Source organism: Stomoxys calcitrans, chromosome 4 (genome assembly GCF_963082655.1).
Source record: "Stomoxys calcitrans chromosome 4, idStoCalc2.1, whole genome shotgun sequence".
Taxonomy (NCBI): Eukaryota; Metazoa; Arthropoda; class Insecta; order Diptera; family Muscidae; genus Stomoxys; species Stomoxys calcitrans.
Window position 1 is genome coordinate 12,488,492 of NC_081555.1, and position 19,320 is coordinate 12,507,811.

General features: G+C 39.1%; 1 protein-coding gene across 1 annotated transcript in view; it reads left to right on the forward strand.

Annotated features, from left to right (window-relative positions):
• The window catches only part of LOC131996718 (uncharacterized), a 64,987-nt gene extending 45,929 nt beyond the window's left edge, over window positions 1-19,058 (forward strand). The window contains exon 2 of the mRNA XM_059366515.1: window positions 18,855-19,058. Coding sequence (XP_059222498.1) covers window positions 18,855-19,058 — 204 coding nt within the window. The remainder of the gene's footprint in view (window positions 1-18,854) is intronic.
• The last annotated feature ends 262 nt before the right edge of the window (window positions 19,059-19,320 follow it).

The window sequence follows — 19,320 nt, forward strand, 5'->3', positions numbered from 1 at the left end:
AGTTTTAGTACCCTTTCCCAAAGGAAAAGGTAGTTTAATACCCTTGCCCAAAGGAAAGGGTAGTTTTAGTACCCTTTCCCAAACGAAAGGGTAGTTTAAGTTCCCTTTCCCAAAGGAAAGGGTAGTTTTATTACCCTTTCCCAAAGGAAAGGGTAGTTTTATTACCCTTTCCCAAAGGAAAGGGTAGTTCTAGTACCCGTTCTCAACGAAAAGGGTTTCAGTACCCTTTCCTTTGGGTAGTTTCAGTACCCTTTCTCAAAGAAAAGTATAGATTTAGTACCCCTTGCCAAAAATAATGGTAGTTTTAGTACCCTTTTCCAACGGAAAGGGTAGTTTTATTATCCTTTCCCAAACGAAAGGGTAGTTTAAGTTCCCTTTCCCAAAGGAAAGGGTAGTTTTATTACCCTTTCCCAACGTAAAGGGTAGTTTTATTACCCTTTCCCAAAGGAAAGGGTAGTTTTATTACCCTTTCCCAAAGGAAAGGGTAGTTTTAATACCCTTTCCCAAAGGGAAAGGTAGTTTAATACCCTTGCCCAAAGGAAAGGGTAGTTTTAGTTCCCTTTCCCAAAGGAAAGGGTAGTTCTTGTACCCGTCCTCAACGAAAAGGGTTTCAGTACCCTTTCCTTTGGGTAGTTTCAGTACACTTTCTCAAAGGAGAGTATAGATTTAGTACCCCTTGCCAGAAGTAATGGTAGTTTTATTACTCTTTTCCTAAAGGAAAAGGTAGTTTTAATACCCTTTCGCAAGGGAAAGGTTAGTTCTAGTACCCGTTCTCAACGAAAATGGTTTCAGTTTCCTTTCCTTTGGGTAGTTTTAGAACCCCTTGCCAAAAGTAATGGTAGTTTTAGTAACCTTTTCCAAAGAAAAGGCTAGTTTTAGTACCCCTTCCCAAAGGAAAGCTAGTTTTAGTATCCTTTCCCGAAGCAAAAGATAGTTTACCCCCCTTACCCTTTCCCAAATGAAGTTACCTTAAAGCCAGCTTCATTATATTAAGCCTCTATGAAACTTTTTTTTTAATCGTCCAATTCTTATGCTTTCACTACTGTGTTCTCCTTTCATTGCTCCACTGCAAATCGTTTGCATTGTGTTTTCCATCCAAAACTTTGCTCATGCTTCAAGCATTTCAATATTTGGCATGCGTTCTTCGAAAAAGAAGCTCCGAGAATTGTTTGTGAAAAATCAATTGAAACACACACAGTCATGCTGGGTACATACAATACTCACACACATTCGAGAGAAGATTGCATGGCATAGAATGGCTATGGTGGAAATGATAAAGTGCTTCCAAGAAAATCTGTGTCATATCAGTGCAATGGCAGTAAGATGCGTGAAATTCGTGAAATGCGTGGATTGTGGTTTGTCGCATTTAAAGGTGAGAATTGAAAAAATTATAGGCAAAATTTTAGCTTGATGTATTAGCTATAAGTATTTGAAGACATTAAACATACGGACTTTCTCTTATCCTTGGAAAATTTCCTACATTTCAATTTCCTTTTGGAAATGCAAAAATGACTCCAGTATTGGCAATACCTCGGTTTGTCACTCATTCCCTTTAGACATTACTTTGTTGGTTCGTTTCTTGAGGTCAATTAGTTTATACCGATGCCAAGAACCTAAAGCTGGTTGAAGCTATGTCCTTTGTTGGTGTGACCCCTGCACTTTAGTCGAACTTTTCTATGATTTATGTTTGAGTTTCGGTGCAGCTAATCTTTATTCACAGCATTTGCCTCAAACTGTGTTAATTATTTAAATAGTTGACATGATTTTCTTTCAGAATTGGAAATTTTTATTATCATTTTTTTTTCCTTTTAAAAATCTATGGCAACTATGAGGTGACCTCTTTTCTTAAGAATTTTACCCTTAAGCTAAGAAAATTTAGTTCACAATAACTTGAGGCAATATCTCAACTAACATTTTAGTTAGTCAGCTCTCCTCTTAGTTGGAATCTGAATTTTGCAACATTGCTGCCTTTGTCCTGGGCAAAAAATGGCACAGTCTGCATGTTTGAACTTTTCGCATTCCATAATGGCAGGGGAATTCTTTTCTTAGAACACTGGCTATTGTTGTTGTTGTTGTTGTCGAAATATCAGACGTTAAAGAAAAATTATTTTAAATTAGCTTAAGTAACGGCTGTAATGGGCTGAGCATTTCATCCGAGGCAAAAAGCAAAGTTTAAATAAAGTAATAAAACATGAAGGCCAAGTGACGGTTAATTATGTGAGGCTTTCACTTTTCATTACATGGGCCAGGGCCAAGCGTTAACTTGCAAAAATCCTTTAAATACACCATAGCGGTCTTTTCTCCTCCTCCAAGGGGTGGAAAAACAAACAATTATTAAAAGTTTTCTTAAGCTTTCTGAAACATGCGATAAGAAAAGAGATGATGGATTGCATGGGAATTAAATAAAGGTCCATGAAGACAGTTGAAAAAGAGAAGAAAATGGCTGTATCTAAGCCACTTAAAGGCAAACATTTTTTTATTTAAATTTTTTTTTGGATTTTGATTTCTTGTGCCGCTAGAGGGCGCAATTCTTATCCGATTTAGCTGAAATTTTGCATTATGTATATTGTTATAAATTCCAAAAACTGCGCTAAATATGGTTCAAATCGGTTCATAACCGGATATAGCTGCCATATAAACCGATCTTGGATTTTGACTTCTTTAGCCGCTAGAGGGCGCAATTCTTATCCGATTTGGCTGAAATTTTCCATGAGATGTTTTGTTATTACTTCCAATAGTGGTGCTAAGTATGGTTCAAATCGGTCCATAACCTGATATAGCTGCCATATAAACCGATCTGGCATCTTGACTTCTTGAGCCACTAGAGGGCGCAATTCTTATCCGATTTGGTTGAAATTTTTCATGAAGTGTTCTGTTATGTTTTCCAACAATTAAGCTAAGTATGGTTTAAATCGGTTCATAACCTGATTTAGCTGCCATACAAACCGATCTTGGATTTTGACTTCTTTAGCCGCTAGAGGGCGCAATTTTTATCCCATTTGGCTGAAATTTTGTACAACAGCCTTTCCCATGACCTCCAACATACTTGTTCAATATGGTCTTAATCAACCTATAGCCTGATACAGCTCCCTTATAAACCGATCTCCCAATTATGATTCCTGAGACCCTACAAGGCGCAATTCTTATCCGAATGGACTGAAATATTACCCAATGACTTCTACCATGGTCTTCAACATTCAAGTCACTTATGGTCCGGTATCGGTATCGGACTATAACTTGATATATCTTTAATAGCATAACAATTATTAAGCATTATTATATGTTTGCCTAAAAATAGATACCACGAGAAGAACACGACAAATGCGATCCATGGTGGAGGGTATATAAGATTCGGACCGGTTGAATTTAGCAAACCATATAGAACGATCCGCCGATTTAGGGTCTTTTGAACATAATAGCCATATTTATTATCCGATTTTGCTGAAATTTGGGACAGAGAGTTGTGATAGGCCCTTTGACATCCTTCTTCAATTTGGCCCATATCGGTCCAGATTTGGATATAGCTGCTATATAGACCGATTTCTCGATTTAAGGTTTTGGGCCCATTAAAGGCACATTTATTGTCCAATGTCGCCGAAATTTGGTACAGTGAGTTATGTTAGGATTTTCGAAATTTTTCTGCAAACTAGACCCAAATCGGTCCAGATTTGGATATAGCTGTCATATAGACTGATCTCTCGATTTAAGGTTTTGGGCCCATTAAAGGCACATTTATTTTCAAATATCGCCGAAATTTGGGACAATGAGTTGTGTAAGGCCCTTCGACATTTTTCTTCAATTTGGCCCAGATCGGTCCAGATTTGGATATAGCTGTCATATAGACCGATCTCTCGATTTAAATTTTTATTTATTAAAGGCACATTTGTTTTCAAATATGGCCGAAATTTGGGACAGTGAGTTGTGTAAGGCCCTTCGACATTTTTCTTCAATTTGGCCCAGATCGGTCCAGATTTGGATATAGCTGCCATATAGAACGATCTCTCGATTTAAGGTTTTGGGGCCATAAAAGGCGCATTTATTGTCCGATTTTGCCGAAATGTGGGACAGTGAGTTGTGTAAGGCCCTTCGACATCCTTCTTCAATTTGGCTTAGATCGGTCCAGATTTGTATATAGCTGCCATATAGACCGATCTCTCGATTTAAGGTTTTGGGCCCATTAAAGGCACATTTGTTTTCAAATTTGGCCGAAATTTGGGACAGTGAGTTGTGTAAGGCCCTTCGACATTTTTCTTCAATTTGGCCCAAATCGATCCAGATTTGGATATAGCTGCCATATAGACCGATATCTCGATTTAAGGTTTTGGACCCATTAAAGGCACATTTATTGTCCAATGTCGCCGAAATTTGGGACAGTGAGTTGTGTTAGGCTCTTCGACATTTTTCTTCAATTTGGCCCAGATCGGTCCAGATTTGGATATAGCTGCCATATAGACCGATCTCTCGATTTAAGGTTTGGGCTCATAAAAGGCGCATTTATGTCCGATTTTGCCGAAATGTGGGAGAGTGAGTTGTGTTAGGCCCTTCGACATTTTTCTTCAATTTGGCCCAGATCGGTCCAGATTTAGGTATAGCTGCGATATAGACCGATCTCTCGATTTAAGGTTTTGGCCCCATTAAAGGCAAATTTATTGTCCAATATCGCCGAAATTTGGGACAGTGAGTTGTGCTGGGCCCTTCGACATTTTTCTTCAATTTGGCCCAGATCGGTTCAGATTTGGATATAGCTGCGATAGGGACCGATCTCTCGATTTAAGGTTTTGGGGCCATAAAAAGCACATTTATTGTCCAATATCGCCGAAATGTGGAAGAGTGAGTTATGTAAGGCTCTTAGACATTTTTCTGTAAACTGGGCTCAAAACGGTCTAGATTTGTAAAGAGCTGCACACACGAGGTGGTGGGTATCCAAAGTTCGAAACAGCCAAACTTAACGCCTTTTTGCTTGATTTTCTATCATTTTAGGGGGCCGGCATACAAACTTATATACCTATTTCAAAGAATATCACTGTGAGCCATATTTTACATTTTTTTTTCAACAAAACAAAAGGCATTCTTATTTATATCCGTTTCCCCTAGAAACTCCACAATGCGCGAAGCATTTCCTTTGAGTGGAAATCTATTCAAAAAGCTAAATTGTAAGACACCAATACAAACAAATATCGATAAGATATACTAGGAGAAAGAAATCTGGAAAAACAAAGAAAAATTTTACAAAAAAAAAACTTTAACTTTAGAAAGGAAAGCAAATTCACTTGTTTTGTTGACGGCCAATAGCGTGGGCAAGAGAAAACTAAAAAGCTAGTTGGCAAGTCAACAAAAGCCATAGAGGTAGGTATTGGATTGCCCAAAAAGTAATTGCGGATTTTTTAATAGAAAGTAAATGCATTTTTAATAAAACTTAGAATGAACTTTAATCAAATATACTTTTTTTACATTTTTTTTCTAAAGCAAGCTAAAAGTAACAGCTTATAACTGACAGAAGAAAGAATGCAATTACAGAGTCACAAGCTGTGAAAAATTTGTCAACGCCGACTATATGAAAAATCCGCAATTACTTCTTGGGCAACCCAATAAATTTGCAGGGATTGAAAAGAAATTGATCAAAGCACTTATGTACCAAGAAAAACAGTTGTCAGAGAATGAAAGCTTTTTAAAATTTGAATCAAATTTTAATTGGCCTTCACTTAAATTTCCATGGAAATTACCTAGAAGCACAAATAAGGAAGCAAAAAACAATTCCAAAGCTTCAGACACTTATAGAACATTTACAATTAAATTAAAAATTCCATTAAACTGTTTCCATTTGTTTCACCATAAAAACAAATATTCGACAGTTTTAAGCCAATGTCAATAATCATCCCACATTTCCATTGAATTTTTTTTGTTATTAATTGTATACTTCATCATGTGGATTCAGTAATATGTCCTTGTTATTACCTTCGAATGTTGAAAATTAAAACTCGTGTCAATTGGTAATATCAGATGAAAATGTAAATAAAGCAAAAGAAATATTTTTTTAATATACATTTTATGAGTAATTGTTAAATGCCACTGAGTAAGACAGCAAACAAGGATAACAGGGTGGATTAAAATTTTGGATGATGGATACTCTTTAAGGTGACCTCATTATGGGCGATAAAAAAGCCTAACATGATTATAGTGCTACTGACATATTTTTCCTATGAATTTAATTTTTTATGAATAAACGAACCACCCTAATGTATTAACGAAGTATTAATGCGATTTTAAAGCAATAACCAATTTTTGCCAATAATAAATGAAACCAGACTCACAACAGAATTGATTTAAGATGTGGTTAAACAAAACAAAAAAATAATAAAAAAAAATAATAAAAAATAAAATAAAAAAAAAATTAAATTAAAAAAAATAAAAAAAAAATTATATAAAATAAAAAAAAAAAATATACAAAATAAAATAAAATAATAAAAAATAAAATAAAATAAAAATACAAAAAAAAAAATAATTTAAAATATATTCTTATATATAAAAATCAATTTGAGTTTGTTTGTTTGATTGTGTATTCCTTATAGACTCAGAAACGGCTGAACCGATTTTCTTGAAATTTTTCCTGATGGTTCATAATGATCCCGTGGTGAAAATAGGGTACTACATTTTATTGATATCTGAAGGGGGAGCGGACCCTCCCCCTTACCCTAATTTTCAGAAATGCCAGATCTTGGAGATGGGTGGTGCGATTTAAGCGTAATGTTGATATCCAAATTTCGGATGGTGTACCTGTGGGGAGGGGGGCGCCCCACCCCAAAACCTACCAAATATATATATACACTAATCACGACAATATGGGACTCAAATGAAAGGTATTTAAGATTACAAAACGTATCTGATATCCAATTGTCGGACCAAGTGTTTGGGGGACCACCCCAACCCCCAAATCACCCCTAAATCGGACATATTCGGTTGCCCAAAAAGTAATTGCGGATTTTTCATATAGTCGGCGTTGATAAATTTTTTCACAGCTTGTGACTCTGTAATTGCATTCTCTCTTCTGTCAGTTATCAGCTGTTACTTTTAGCTTGCTTTAAAAAATCCGCAATTACTTTTTGGGCAACCCAATATTTACCGACCATGGCAATATGGGACGCAAATGAAAGGTATTTACGAGTAAAATACAAATCTGATATCCAAATTTAGGACAAAGATTCAGGGGGTCCACCCCTTCCCCAAAACACCTCCAAAAAGGACTTACTTCATGACCATGGCAACATGGGGCTTAAATAAAAGCTATTTGAGTGTAGAATACGAATCTGATATCCAAATATGGGGCCCAGTATATTGGAGGCGGCCCTTCCAAAATTAACCCCCAAAGAAGAAAAATTTACTACCCTAGCCATATGGGGCTCAAATGAAAGGTCTTCGGAAGTAAAGCACAAATCTGATATCAATGTTTGGGAAAAATGTATATGGCGCCACCCCACCCCCATAACACCACCCAAATAGGAAGTATTTGAGAGAAAAGTTTCTGGGGGTCCACCCCTTCCCCAAAACACGCCCCAAACAGGACTTATTTGCTGACCATTGCAATATGGGGCTCAAATAAGGGTTATTTTAGAGAAGAACACGAATCTGCTATATATTTCCCAATCCATGTCACTGAGTGGGCGCCCCATCCTTGGATGGGGGGGGGGGCGGGCCCTCCCCCTTACCCCAAAAACGCCACCCAAAATCAAAATTAGACCGATGGGCACAATATGGTTATTAAATGAAATGTATTGGTGACTAGAAAACGAATATCGCATAGAAATTTTGGTCCAAGTACCCAGCGGTCCGCTCCGACCCCCTCTAAACAGATATATTAGACGTTCATGTCAATATGGGACTCAAATGAAAAGTCTTCGCCATTAGATTACAAATATGGCATAAAAAATCAGGTCCAAGTAATGGAAGATCGCTTCACCCCCAAATACTCCCAAACGGGCATATTAGCCGACCATGACTGTATGGGACTCAAATGAAAGGAAAGTAGGTCCGAATACGGTATTAAAATTTGCGTGCAAGGCAGGTAGAGCTTTTCCTCCTTAAAATACGTCAAATAGGTTAATTGACCCATTAACATAAGATGGGAGTCAAATGAAAATTAATTGAGAGTAGAAAACTAATTTGATATGCAATTTTGGAGCCAAGTTCATGGGGGTTCGCCCTAAAGCACCCCATAAACGCCCTAAATCACCCCATAAAGCACCCCATATATGACTATGGCAATATGGAGCTCAAATCAATGGTATTTGGAATAAAGAACGAATTTAATATCTATTTTCGGGGCAAATTACCGGTGGCCGCCCCAGCGCTAAAACACTCTCCAAACGGTTCATTATTTACCAACCATAGCAATATGGAGCTCAAATTAAAGGGATTTGGGAGAGTAGCACTAATTTAATATCCATATTAGAGTCGGAATGTCTGAGGCGCCATACCTCCCCTAAAAAACATTTCTCATTACCCTAATTTTTAAAAATACCAGATCTCGGAGATTGGTGATGGATTCGCTCGAAATATTTTTGCTCTTCAACAGTCACCAAAAACAAAACAAAACATCTGGTGCCTCGGTGGCCGCCCAAACCCCACCAAATGAATATATAGACCAATCACGACAATTAAGAGTTGAGAACGGACTCAATAACTTTGAATTTAGAGTAAAAATTGCCTAGGAACCGAGGAGGTTTTTTTATACCCGAGTCCAAACGGCGTGCGGCGACAAAATCGGATAATAAATGTAGCTTTTATGAGCTTTAAACCCTTTATCGGCAGATCGGTCCATTTGGCAGCTATATCCAAATATGGTCCGATTTGACCACTTCAACAACATAACCTGCGAAGAACATAACGTAGCATCTGTGCCAAATTTTAGCTCAATATCTCAATTCTTGAAGGCTGTAGAGTCACTACCACAGACGGCAGGACAGACGGACACATACGGAAAACGTTAAAACGCCTTAGAATTTTACGACGATCCGAAATATATACACTTTGTAGGGCCGGAAATGAATATTTCGATGTGTCGCAAATGAAATGACTAGATGAATATACACCCTACAAATAATAAAATAAAACAAAAAAAAAATAGCGTGCTAAGTTTGGCCGGGCTGAATCTTGGGAACGCACCACCATGGATTCTGCTAAAACTTTATACAAAATAAATATAGTTGAAGGGCATAATTTTAGTCTACATACCAAACTTCCGTCAAACAAGCAAGAATTAAAGCTTCTTAGAACCGAATAAGGATGATCGAGAGTCCGGTTTACATTGGAGCTATATCGGGCTATAGACAGACTTGGCACAATTCTTGGAAGTCGTAAAAGAATATCGCATGCAAATTTTCAGCCTAATCGGACAAAAGTTGCGGCTTGTAAGGACTCAAGAAGTCAAGTCGGGAGATCGGTTTATATGGGAGCTACATATATCAGGTTATAGACCGATTTAAACCGTACTAAGCACAGTCATTGGAAGTCATAACAGAACACTATATGCAAAATTTCTGCCAATTCGGACAAAAATTCCGCCTCATAAGGGCTCAAGAAATCAAATCAGGAGATCGGTTTATATGGGAGCTATATCAGGTTATAGACCGATGTGGACCGTACTTGGCACAACTGTTGGAAGTCATAACAGAACACTGTCTGCCAAATTTCAGCCAACTCGGATAAAAATTCAGGCTTCCAGGGGCTCAAGAAGTCAAATCGGAACTTGGGTTTATATGGGAGCTATATCTAAATCTGAACCGATATGGCCCATTTGCAATCCCCAACTACCTTCGTCAATATTAAGTATCTGTGCAAAATTTCAAGCGGTTAGCTTTACGCGTTCGACCACTATCGTGATTTCGACAGACGGACGGACAGACATAGCTAGATAGACTTAGAACGTCGAGACAATCAAAAATAAATATGCCTTATGAGGTCTTAGAAGAATATTTGGAGATGTTACAAAAGGAATGACTAGCTTAGTATACCCCCATTCTATGGTGGTGGGATATCTGACAAGGTCAAATACTTAGGTGTGATCTTGGATAGGAAACTGAATTGGAAATGTCACATTCAGGAGCGTACTAAGAAGGCTCACAGATGTTGGACACTATGTAGATGGGCCGTAGGCTCGAAATGGGGCCTGAATCCTAGGATGGTCCACTGGCTCTACAGTAGCGTGACTAGACCAATACTTACTTACGTCTCAATAGTTTGGTGGACTGCTATGGAGAAAAAGTGCAACATAAGGACCATACAACAGGTTCAGAGAACATAGGCGAAGCGATGAGGACCACGCTCACTAGGGCACTGGAGACTATTCTAGATATCCGACCCATTGACATACAGATTAAGTGTGAGGCAGCCACTGCGGCTATGAGACTTAAGGTGATGGCAGATTGGATTGAGGATGGAAGCAGCTCATACCATCGCGGTATAATCGAGGCGACGATAGGAAACCTGGAAGGAAGTGGAGAGGTTTCCGATCGGATACCTGAGATGAACCTGGAAGTCGAGTGCGAGGCACTGCTGCCTTCGGCACAGTCTTGGATTGACGGAACCCTAGTATTGCCATCTGGAAGATCATGTTACACGGATGGATCAAAGCTAGAGGACAGAGTGGGCCTGGGGATATACATTGAGAACCCAGGGACTGAGATCTGTTTTAGACTGCCTGAACATAATACGGTCCTACAGGCGGAGATCCGGGCGATCACGGAATGCGTGAAGTGGTGTGGTGCTAACATTGAGGACATTGAGTGTGAACATCTTTACCGACAGTAAAATTGCCATAAGGGCAATAACAAGCAGAACGGTAAGGTCCCTCGAACCGTCTTGCAGTGTAAGAAGGAGATTAACGCCTTCTCTGGGGATGGCAAAATCCGCATCGTTTGGGTGCAGGGCCATAACGAAGTAAGGAAAAATGAAAGGGCAGACGATTTGGTGGTGAAGGCCAGAGGACTGCCGTCAATAAACTTGGTTAACCCGAAGCCTTTCGGGACGACGCAGTGCGAGTTAAGGGAGTGGGCAATGAATGCCCATACATCTTGCACGTCTGCATCAAACCTAGCTCTGTAGGAATTGAGGCGGCTGCATCTGCCGGAACGCTTTTGAGCCAGAATTACTCTGGTTTGCCGGGGGAGGACGATTTCTTCGGGTGCAATGGGTGGCGGTCGTTCTCCAAGGACTACATTCACCAGGTAACCAATTACCGCAACTGCTACCGTGTCTGCATGAATGTTGTTTAGTTGTTGTTGCTTGATATGCCGCTTGATCTAGAGGTTCTCGCTTGCAACGCTGAACCTCACGCTCCAGATCATGTAGATCTACCTTAAGGCTGCTGGGCGGTGGATATCTATCCACAAGATGATGATATGGATGGTCTCTGCGATAACAGCCCAAAAGGTATTGCTTAGACAGCTCGTAGCTAAGTCTTCGCACTGGTAGGATCTTTGTCTCCTGATGAAGGTGATTCACATGACAACTGAGGAGACAGCAGTTCGGAGGTCGGCATTCTGACAGATCTGAATATTATTCCACTGCATGTCACAAAGTTGACGATACCACACTGGCGCTCCATATCTTACCACAAACCGGCCAATTACTTTGTATGTGGTCATCAAGGTTTCTTTGTCTGCACCCCAAGTGCTGCCAGCAAGTGACTTGAGGACCTTGTTTCTACTTTTGACTTTATCCCAAATTGCTGTGGCACGTGGGGAGAATGTGTAAGAGGTGTCAAATGTGACGCCAAGTGTTTTGGGACACCAGATGGTCGGAATTATTTCTCCATCGACTATGACAGTCAGCTCGGTATTAACCTCACGCGTATTTGTAGTGAACAATGTGGCTGAAGATTTGGTGGCGGATATCTTCAGATTTCTTGCAGCCAAATATGCGGTAAGTTCGTTGAGGTAGACGTTCAACCTATCGCATCAATGGGTGTGGGGGGGGTCCTGATGCCATGATCATACAATCGTCCGCATATGATACGATCTCTATGTCGTCTGTAGGGGGTGGAATGGAGGATAGGTACAGGTGAAACAATGCCGGAGATATCACCCCACCTTGGAGAACTCCCTGTTTCACTCTACGGTGCTTCGACTACTTATCCCTAAATTCCACAAATGACTGGCGACCACACAGATAATTCGCGACCCATCGTTTCAGGCATGGCTGGAGGGACGTGTTGGCGATGTCCTCAAATATTGGGTTGCCCAAAAAGTAATTGCGGATTTTTTAAAAGAAATTAAATGCATTTTTAATAAAACTTAGAATGAACTTTAAGCAAATATATAATTGCCATTTTGTTCGATAACCTTTTGCCATCTTCCTGGCAAATTTACTATTCCACGCTCATAGAACTTCTGGCCTTTATCTGCAAAAAAACTGAACCATTTAAGGAGTTCTTACCCTTTAAGGTGTTCTGCAAAGATCGAAATAAATGGTTGTCTGATGGTGCAAGGTCAGGGCTATATGGATGGGTGGATGCATCAAAAGTTCCCAGCCAAGCTCACTCAGTTTTTGGCAAGTGACCAAAGATGTGTGCGGTCTAGCGTTGTCCTGGTGGAATATGACACCTTTACGATTGACCAATTCTGGTCACTTCTCCTTGATGGCTGTATTCAATTTGTGCAATTGTTGACAGTAAACATTCGAATTAATCGTTTGGTTCCTTGGAAGCAGCTCAACATATACCACACCCTTCCAATCCCACCAAACAGACAGCATAACCTTCTTTTGATGGATATCAGCCTTTGAAGTGGTTTGAGCTGGTTCACCATGCTTGCACCATGATCGTTTTCGACTAACGTTGTTGTAAACAATCCATTTTTAATCTCCGGTTATGATTCGTTTTAAAAACGGATCGAATTCATTGCGTTTAAGGTCCATATCACAAGCATTGATTCTTCGGTTTGTTAAATGAATTTCTTTCAATACATGTGGTACCCAAATATCAAGCTTTTTCTCCAGTCCAAGACTTTTTATGTGATAACGAACGGTTGATTTGGGTATATTTAACTTCTCTTCTATCTCACGATTACATGACGATCCAATTCGATTAATGCTTTGATTTGGTCATCACCGACCTGAAAAATCCGCAATTACTTTTTGGGCAACCCATGGCTGACCGTTTCGAATGCCTTCGATAGGTCCAGTGCCACGAGGACCGTCCTATCACATGGCCTGGGCTGATTGAAGCCACGGCAAATATGTGCGGTGATGGCATGCAGCAGCTGTTGTTGTGCTGTGCAGTCTCCGAACTCCATGTTGATGCTAGGCGAATGGAAATTCTCCTACGAGGCTTGGGAGGAGTAATCCCTCAAGCGTCTTTGAGAGAAAAGAGATCGGTCTGTATGACTTCTCCAAATTCGGGTCTTTTCCAGGCTTCAGTAGCGGGATAACTCTGCCCATTTTCCAGACATCGGGAACTATAAGGGTGTTCACAGAGAGGTTGAGGACAGTGGTAAAATACTCAACTCCAGGTGAATCCAGATTCTTCAACATTAATGTAGAGATTCCGTCGGGGCCCAACGCCTTAGATAATTTGGCGCCATGGATGACATTCGTAACTTCGCCCATGGTAAATTGGGATGGCTATTCATCGGCTCGGAGACCACATACATATGTGTGTATGCCAAAGGTCCTTGGTAAATACTATTGGGTTGCCCAAAAAGTAATTGCGGATTTTTTAAAAGAAAGTTAATGCATTTTTAATAGAACTTAGAATGAACTTTAATCAAATATACTTTTTTTACACTTTTTTTCTAAAGCAAGCTAAAAGTAACAGCTGATAACTGACAGAAGAAAGAATGCAATTACAGAATCACAAGCTGTGAAAAAATTTGTCAACGCCGACTATATGAAAAATCCGCAATTACTTTTTGGGCAACCCAATAAAATTAATATCCTCCACCTTTAATACTTTGATTATAATCCTCTTAAAATAAAAATCAGTTAATTTTTTTTTTTTTTATTTTAAATATGCGTAAATATGTTTATATTTATTATTCAGGTAATTGCACGTTGTATTTTTAATGTAAATGTTTGCATTTATCGCGTAAAAGGCCATTAAGGTTATGAAGAAAAGTTCTGGCTTTCTCTTTTTTGCTTGAGTTTGCATTCACAATGGCATTTCAAATGTTTTATTGTTCTATATAAACTCTTAATGCATAAATCAGAAATAAATAAACCAGAATTTTTTGTAAACTTCATGTATGGCTGGAAGTACGGGGGGAGAAACGAAATACGAATTTCCACGAAAGGGCTTTACTGTAATTATAGTAGTTAAGAGTTCGTAAATAGCAATAAGGGACTATGGGGCGTATGAGTGCTACCAAATAACAGAAATGTTATGTATACGCCATATGGGTTGTGCATATGCATCAGTGGTGGGCAAATAAACACACACTACTTCAGGTTATTGTGTAGGCGCACAAGAACACTGGCCCATGGGTTTGATAATAATCTTCGTCTGGGTTAATGTGCCCACCACTCACCAAAAAAAAATAAAGCTTTCATTAATTGCAACAAAAGTTTTTCCAAACATAAAATTTCATTAATTTTCTTTAAAGACTAGCTTTTAAATTTCGTTTAATACAACGTTTCAAAGATTGTTTTAAGACAAAAAATCAATTAAACTTTCTCAAAGTTCTGAGAAGTAAGGGTTTCACTAATTGACTTTGATACCTAGAACCAGCTGGCAACGGCATCTATTAAAGAGTCAGAAATTTACTTTAACAATATTCCAAGTGTCCTTAATCCTGGCCAATTTTTAATTAAAATGTACAACTTGTCAAACTGTTGGCCTTATTGATTTGATAGGCATGTTAACATACTAATTTTTTTTTTTTTGTATTTATAAACTAACCATCCCTATCGAAGTTTTAGAAACATGTTTTGGGCTGAAACCAAAAAAAAAAGAAAAAAATTAAATGTGAAAAGGTATCAACTTTGGCGGTGCCGTACTTTGAATACCCACCAACATGTTCACATTGGTATATCTGCCTTAACTAGAAATGACAGCTACATGATTTTTGTTTTATTGGCAGCTTTCAAATTATTTAAAACCCATCAAAAGCATTAGCTTCAAAGTTTATTTGAAAAGAAAGTCATCCGTGATGGAGTTCAAGCGTAATAGTAATGCAACTTAGCCCAAGAACATTTCGAAACAGGGGAAAATTTCTCACATATCAATGAGTGCTGTTCGATTCAAGTTTTAAGCTCAATGATAAGGGGCCTGCTTTTTGTAATCAAGTCCGATCGGCGTCTGCAGTGCGAAACCTCTTTTGGGGAAAAAGTTTTCGCATGGCTGCCAAACCATTTTTTTAAATGGCATAGTACCTCACAAGTGAAAAATCACCACCGGCTATTGTTGGCGAACTCAAATACCTCAAAGTGAACAAAATGCTTATGTATCGCACCACAAATCGTTTTTATGATAATGACAGTTTTTTTAAAAATAAAGTTATCCGTGATGCAGTTCATTCGTATTAGTAATGCAAATTTGCCCAAGAACATTCCGTTAAGAAACTTCTCATATATCAATGAGTGTTGTCCGATTCGATGATAAAGGGTCTCCTTTTTATAACCGAGTCCGAATGGCGTGTCGCACGTCGACACCTTTTTGTAGAGAAGTTTTTACATGGCGACCATACCAAATGGTAGAGTACCTTACAAATGTCGACAGCATTAGGAGGGGAGCACCAACGCAAAAAAATTTTATGTTCTTGCCAGAATTCAAACCCAGGCCTTCAGCGTCATAGGTGGATATGCTAACCTCTAATGGCATTGCATTAAACTTTGCTGAAAAATAACAACGGGCTATTGTTGGCGAACTCACATACCTCAAAGTGAACAAAATGCTTATGTATCGAACCACAAATCGTTTTTTATGATAATGACAGTTTATTTGAAAATAAAGTTATCCGTGGTGCAGTTCATCCATAATAGTAATGCAAATTTGCCCAAGAACTTTCTGTTAATAAACTTCTCATATACCAATGAGTGCTGTCCGATTCAATGATAAAGGGTCTCCTTTTTATAACCCAGTCTGAACGGAGTGCCGCAGCGCGACACCTCTTTGTGGAGAAGTTTTTACACGGCTCACAAATGTCGCCAACATTAGGATTGGATAACCACCGCTAAAAAATTTTCTGATGTTCCTGCCAGGATTCGAACCTAGGCCTTCAGCGTCATAGGCGGATATGCTGCCATACCATTTTTACCGTTTCTACGCAACGGTGGCATTGCATTCAATTTTGCTGAAAAATCACAACCGGCTATTGTTGGCGAACTCAAATACCTCAAAGTGAACAAAATGCTTATGTATCGCACCACAAATCGTTTTTATGATAATGACAGTTTTTTTAAAAATAAAGTTAACCGTGATGGAGTTCATCCAAAATTAGCAACGCAAATTTGCCCTAGAAAATTCCGTTAATAAACTTCTCATATACCAATGAGTGTTGTCCGATTCGATGATAAAGGGTCTCCTTTTTATAAACAAGTCCGAACGGCGTGCCATACCAAATGGTACAGTACCTCACAAATGTCGCCAGCTAACCACCGGTAAAAAAATTTTCTGATGTTCTTGCCAGAATTCAAGCCAAGGCTTTCAGCTTCATAGGCGTACATGCTAACCTCTACGCAAAGGTGGCATTGCATTAAATTTTGCTGAAAAATCACAACCGGCTATGATTGGCGAACTCAAATACCTCAAAGTGAACAAAATGCTTATGTATCGCACCACAAATCGTTTTTATGATAATGACAGTTTTTTTAAAAATAAAGTTAAGCGTGATGGAGTTCATCCATAATAGTAATGCAAATTTGTCCTAGAACATTCCGTTAAGAAACTTCTCATATATCAATGAGTGCTGTTCGATTCAATGATAACGGGTCTCCTTTTTATAACCGAGTCCAAACGGAGTGTCGCAGTACGACACCTATTTGTGGAGAAGTTTTTACATGGCGACCATACCAAATGGTACAGTACCTTACAAATGTCGACAGCAAATTTGCTCAAGAACATTCCGTTAAGAAGCTTCTCATATATCAATGAGTGTTGTCCGATTCAATGATAAGGGGTCTCCTTTTTATAACCGAGTCCGAACGGCGTGCCGCACGTCGACACCTTTTTGTGGAGAAGTTTTTACATGGCTGCCATACCAAATCGTACATTACCTCTCAAATGTCGCCAGCATTAGGATTGGATAACCACCGCTAAAAAATGTTCTAATGTTTCTGCCAGGATTCGAACCTAGGCCTTCAGCGTCATAGGTGGATATGCTGCCATACCATTTTTACCGTTTCTACGCAACGGTGGCATTGCATTAAATTTTGCTGAAAAATCACCACCGGTTATTGTTGGCGAACTCAAATACCTCAAAGTGAACAAAATGCTTATGTATCGCACCACAAATCGTTTTTATGATAATGACAGTTTATTTAAAAATAAAGTTAACCGTGATGGAGTTCATCCAAAATTAGCAACGCAAATTTGCCCTAGAAAATTCCGTTAATAAACTCCCCATATACCAATGAGTGTTGTACGATTCGATGATAAAGGGTCTCCTTTTTATAACCGAGTCCGAATGGCGTGCCATACCAAATGGTACAGTACCTCACAAATGTCGCCAGCTAACCACCGCTAAAAAATTATCTGATGTTCTTGCCAGAATTTAAACCCAGGCCTTTAGCGTCATAGGCGTACATGCTAACCTCTACGCAAAGGTGGCATTGCATTCAATTTTGCTGAAAAATCACCACCGGTTATTGTTGGCGAACTCAAATACCTCAAAGTGAACAAAAAGTTTGTGTGTTCGCATCTTAAATCTTTATAATGATAATGGCAGCGCTGCCAAAAGCCATGATGGTGGTCCAAAAACAAAACTGCAGCAGATCTTTAAATGGTATGGAGAGTGAAGGCTCAGATTCATCGAAAGTGATGAATTTCCGAATATCGTATTCTCTGACTAGAAAAAGCTCCCATTTAAGGAATTCCATAAACAAAACAGCAGCAGACACTTAAATGGTTTGGAGACTGAAGGCTCAGATTCATCGAAAGTGGTGAATTTCCGAATATCGTGTTCTCTGTCTAGAAAAATCTCCCAATTGGGCAATTCTTACACACCCAAAATGATCGTGTTTACCTATCAAGCTCACTTACAAGAATTTGAGCTCACAAAAGGCCACCCGAAATAATTTTCCTTCTCAAGTGATGGCATGGAAAACTGTGACAGCCGAAGAACGCTCTCCCTTCTTTTTTTTTCAAGCCTTGCGTCAAAGTTAATATGATTGCGACTTATAATCGAGAAAGCATGTTGAAAACATTTCGGTCGTAGACCATGTAGACGTACCAATACGACTCGGCACCGTCACAAAACACATGCTTTGGGAAAAGTACAGCCAATAGACAGGGTTGTCGAGCGTGGTTAATGTGGTGTTAGTATCAAAGAGGCGATACAAATGCAACATACCCACGTATAGCCCTTGAAGCCGTCACATCTAATATGGTTGAAAAGTCTTCTAACCAAAGATGAAACGCGTCCAATAGAGTTTGGTGAGTGTTGCGATCTCTGGCTTTCCTTTTCCATTTGCAAAAAGTCTTCTAACCAAAGACGAAATGCGTCCAATAGAGGTTGGTGAGTGTTGGGATCTCTGACTTTCCTTTTTCATTTGCAAAGAAAAATCTCCAATCATTGAGCTCGTCTCGAAAGAGACACAAACAGAAATTGTGGAATTTAATGATCTTTGCCCTAACAGGCAAAAACAAAAAACTTTAAAATAAAAAAAAAAAAAAATATGTTCTGCACTTCATTTTATCCACACATTAGCTGTCCAATTCGCCAGCTGTTAATCTGGAGCACCGTTCTATGTGGGACATTTTAGATGTCAGTATGAATGCTCTGAAGAAAGGCATTGTACGGCAATGGTCCAGAATACCGGCAGATTTCATTCCAACAGCAATCAATTCGTTTTTTGACGAACCAGGAGAAATATTCAAGGGAAAAGGTGGTCATATCGACGCCATGGGATAGGGGGCATATTTATTTAGTCATTTCCGATTCTACAAAGTTTATTATATATATATGGGATCTCATGATCTCTGCATGTCTGTCCGTCTCTCCGCCTGTTGTAATCCCGCCACAGCCTTCAAAAATTAAGAAATTGACCAGAAATTTTGCACCGATTAATAGTTCTTCAATACACACATAAAGTTCTTGAATGGGCTAAATTGGACCCCATTTAGGTGCAGCTGCCGTATAAACCGATCCACCGATTTAGGGTCTTAAGCCCATA